Below are 4,673 nucleotides of genomic sequence, written 5' to 3' on the forward strand. Positions count from 1 at the left end.
CGCAGGGGGCAGCACCGCGTAGGGACAGCACCGCGCAGGGGGCAGCGGCGCCGCCGGGATCGGGGGCGCCAAGGGGGTGTCCGCAGCGCGTGGTGCTGACGCGGGTTTGTTTATCGCGGTTCGTAAGGCCCGGGGGCGGGAGCGGCGGGGGCAGCGGTCAGAGGAGGGGTGTCCTGTCCGGCTGGGAGTGCGGGAGAGGGGAGAGTAGGGCGGGCAGAGGGGGAGCCGCGGATACCTAAACATTTCCATCAAAACAGTTATATAAAGTTACTAAGCCTGTTATGTAACCGTTTCGACACCGCGCGGTATCGCCGTAAAGCCGAGTAGGAAACAAATAAATCGCGGAACTATCAGGTTACACGAAAGCCCGAAGAGCCGGGACAGGCCGCGGGAGCAGCGCATCGCGGGGCGGGAGGGGGCGGGGGCTGCTCCACCTCCCGACAAACCCCCTGCTCCTCCGCTGGGAAGGGGAAAGCTGTCCTAAAACCCCGTGCTCCTCCCGTGGGAAGGGGAAAGCCGTCCCAAACCCCTCTGCTCCTCCCGTGGGAAGGGGAAAGCCGTCCTGCAGGAGCCTGGCTGCTGAGAGAGCAGCGAGAGTTTTCTTCCTGTGAAGTACAAAACCCGGACCCAAAGTCACAGTTGTAGTTCTCCTTCGGAGTAAGTTGAAGGCAGGTTAAAAAAGGAGAGAGGCACACTCCAAAGACCACAGATAACTTGTTTGTAAAGAAGCGCAGCTGCTCACAGAACAGAGGTGGGACAGCAGGTCATGTAGGTATGTTCAAGGGGCACCATGTGGCAGCACAGCCAGCTGGGAGCCAATGAAAAGCCAGTATGTTTTGACCAACACTGAAGACCACAGAAATTGCATCAAAGCCAGCCAGCTCTCCTCTCCCTACATCTCTCCAAGTGCTTTTAGTGAGAAGACTTAAGTAGAGGGAAGATGACTTAGGTTAAAGTTAGTAATCAATAATACACAAAGGTCAGTCAGCCCCAGCTAGTTATACTGCCAGTCTGTTGCTTGTCCACTCTTTTGTCCCCTTTTAATCTGACTGGTGTCAAAAAGTCAAGTTCTTACCATGCTTTTCAGAGCACCCCGTAAAATACAAATTATTGTGAAGGATCAAGAATACAAGCCTTAAGAGGAGCATCTGAGGAAACTGGGTTGTTCAGCCTGGAACAAATGAGGGTGAGGGGAGACCTTATTGCCCTCTACAGCTACCTGAAAGGAGGTTGTAGCAAGGCAGGTGTTGGTCTCATCACCCCAGTAACAAGCAACAGGACAAGAGGAAATGGACTCAAGTGGTGCCAGGGAGGTTTAGACATTAGAAATGTGTTCACCAAAATGGTTATCAAACACTGGAATAGGCTGCCAGGGAGGCAGTTGAATACCATCCCTGGAGGAGTTTAAAAGCCATTTAGGTATGGTGCTAAGGAACACAGTTTAAGTACTGGACTTGCTAGAATTAGGTTACAGTTGGACTTGATTTTCTTTTCTAATCAAAACAATTCTATAGTGCTGTGTTCCATCTATGCATGTAAATTCAACTAAGTTTACCACCTCTCCTTTCTACCAAAGCTAGAGCCCGCTGACTAGATGGACAGAACCCTCCTACAGCTTTGCATTTAATTAAATTAAAACAAGCCAGCAGGTGAGGGACTTAAGCTTTGGCCACTGTTTTAGGTCTTGGCAAATACAAACAGGACCTCAAAGTCCACACAAACTACATTTCCTCGCTTCTGCTTTATGTTTAATTATAATTCCAGTTCTCTCCTATGCTTGAAGGACCAGCAACCTGATCTAAAATGGACAAAATTAAAGTGTTATTTTATTTAACTCAGGTCTTTATGCTGTAGGTTTAAGAATTAATCATAGTTCCTTTAGGTATTGATTTGTAGAAGAAAAAGCAACCCACCACCAAAGTTGAGGCTGAAGTAACAACAATGAAAAGGCTACTGTATTGCTTTACATATGAAACTGAACTTCAAATCTATGAAAATCTAAACCTGGAAAGACAACTAGAGCTCTGCATCTTCTTTTGTGACTACGTGCCAGACCAAAGAAAGAACTTGATACATTCAGTGTGTTCACCACAAATTATGAAATTTATGATGTAACTAACATCCTTAAGATCCTTTGGTTGTGGAAAGCATTGGGGGGGAAGGGAGGACAGGGAGCTGAAAAAAACAAACAAACAAGCACAAAATAAGCTAGGTGTTAGTTTGTTAGTTCAGCTTTGCATAGCAAAACTAAGAATAAAAAATTTGGTAATTTAACTAAATGTCAATCTTAATGCTACTGCTTGTCTGGGTAGAGACCAAGACTTCAGCCAAAGTTAAATCTCTTATGGAAAATATGTTTAATTATTTAAGTGCTGCATATCCATATAGTCACCCACCTCCACTGAAACTATGATGCCCAAGTTCCATCTTCCTGCTGGTTACTACTGGCAGGTTCTTCCTTAAATATCACACGGTCCTCTCACACAAGACCTTTGCCCTTGTTCACAAAAAACATCATAGGGCTACATGAATCTCTTGGCACACACATGAAAACAAAATGACGATGAAAACTTGTAAATCAACTTTATTCAACCACGACCATCATTTAGGCATCAGCAATAGTAACTTCAACCTCCACACCAGGCTCGATGCTGATGGAAGTGATTTGCTTCACGATCTCAGAAGGGCTGTGTAAGTCAATGAGCCGCTTATGGATACGCATTTGGAAACGATCCCAGGTCTTGGAACCTTCACCACAAGGCGTCTTCCTGGTTGTGATTCGCAGAGTCTGAGGAAAAAAATGAATCATAAAACACCGAGTATTTAGTTGATGCATAAAGAAGACAATCTCCAATTAAATCCACCTAAAAACACCATATGTATCTCTGTCACTGGAAAGTTACGTAAGTTACAGTCTAGTGATGTTAACACTCCTCTATACTCGATTTAAATTAAAATTCATTATTAAAACAGACTGAAGGAGAGAAAAGCTCCTTCCATGTTTAACATTTTGCACTGAACAGTTGCCTCAAGTGTCAAAGCAACTTGTGAAGTTATTATCTGTTTACACCGAGTCACCCTCAATTTAAAACTACTGCTTTCCACCTCCACTTTTGTTTTCCTGAAAGATGTTTAAAGTGTATATTTGCAGAAAAAGCCCAAACATTTCAGACAGGAAAAGAGTGTTAAGTACCTTGGTGGGCATGCGAACAGGTCCTTTCACCTTCAGGTTTTTTTCCTTAGCACCTCTGATCAAGTCAGCACAGACTAAAAAAACCACACAAACAAAACAGCTCAGGTTTGCAAGGGTTTTTGCTTGTTTCCTTAACAAGAGTTCATACATGAAGTTGGCTCAGAATAGCGTATGAAGTGATCATTGCCATTCATTGTAAGGGTTATCCTCATAGCCAACCACATACACATGGAAGCATTACACCATGGCTAGCAAAATCAAGTTACAACAGTGGGAAAAAGCCATTACTACAAGTTTTAAGCAGCATTTAAGCTGTTTTCCTGAAGATCCTGCATCAGAAAGCGATTCTACATCATTTATGTTACATGATTAAAACACTAGCAAAGCCAGTTCCCAAACAAGGTACACAATTTCTTAAAGAACGTTAAACTTCTACACTAAACTCTTCATAATAAGAGACAAAACATCAATCAATCAAGAAACTGGTGCCTTTCAGTTCTCATACATTCAAACAGTGACAGCTAACACACACAGCCCCTTCCCTCCTCCCTGAGAACTAAATTCATTATGACACAAAGTCTTCAGCATGATGTAAAACCCCAAGCCCTCGCTTCCATTAAATATGAAATTAGAACCTACTTGTCACTGTAAAAAATGCTTTGGGTTACCTTTGTTAGCCAAGTTATATACACACAGGCAAACACTAAGATCTGTAATTACAACTGATTTAAATACATTCTATTTTGCAATACATTATATATCGTCCATCACTTAAAGACTATCCCAGTTGAAAAAAGCACCACTTACCCTTCTCAAGTGATTTTACATTGCGACTTGTCAAAGTGATCCTAATGCGATGAATCGCTACCTCTTGTTCCACGGGTGCTTTGCCAGTGTCTTTAAAAGCCTAAAAAGTTGTAAGCAACAAAACATCAGGCGCTGCAATCAAGACCAAGCAACGCCATCCACAGCCTCTTGAAAACAGACTCCCACAATGTATAGAACAACTTAGCTGCAGGACCCTTTTATTCTACCGGCTAAATGACAGGTCCCAAGCGTACGGTGGCACGGAAGAAATGGTGGGAGCAGAAAGGAAGACTTAGGTCCCGACTGCTTTGATGAAGAGGAGTTTCCAGTGCCTGACCGCACCTGCCGGCGGGAAGCTGCAGGAACATCCCTGCCCGGTTTGCCCAGCAGGCTGTCCAGCCCCTCGTCCCCACGCCAACAGAACAGCAACAACAAAAAGGGCCATCTGGCCAAAAAAAGACCAATTGTTCTACTCGGGAAACAGGCTGTCGAGAGCTTATACAACGATACGCTTGCAAATTACCGGGCATGAGCGTGCGCCGGGTGAATCGATGTAAAACAGTAATAAAATACAGGAAGAAGGCCTTACAACCCGTGGCTAAAACACGGCCTTTCCCCGACGGACGAGAAGGCCTGTCCCACCCACCGAAGCACATTTCCCCAGCAAAACCCA

At 44.5% G+C, this 4,673-nt stretch overlaps 1 protein-coding gene across 1 annotated transcript in view; it reads right to left on the reverse strand.

The window, feature by feature from the left end:
• Positions 1 to 2,564: 2,564 nt before the first annotated feature.
• The window catches only part of RPS20 (ribosomal protein S20), a 15,055-nt gene continuing 12,946 nt past the window's right edge, over positions 2,565 to 4,673 (reverse strand). Inside the window, exons 4-6 of the mRNA XM_010005445.1 lie at positions 4,001 to 4,100; positions 3,194 to 3,267; positions 2,565 to 2,788 (exon numbers count right to left, since the gene is read on the reverse strand). Of these exons, the coding sequence (XP_010003747.1) occupies positions 2,606 to 2,788; positions 3,194 to 3,267; positions 4,001 to 4,100 (357 nt within the window). The 3' untranslated portion in view covers positions 2,565 to 2,605. The remainder of the gene's footprint in view (positions 2,789 to 3,193; positions 3,268 to 4,000; positions 4,101 to 4,673) is intronic.

Source organism: Chaetura pelagica, unplaced genomic scaffold (genome assembly GCF_000747805.2).
Source record: "Chaetura pelagica isolate M959 unplaced genomic scaffold, ChaPel_1.0 scaffold1269, whole genome shotgun sequence".
Lineage (NCBI taxonomy): Eukaryota > Metazoa > Chordata > Aves > Apodiformes > Apodidae > Chaetura > Chaetura pelagica.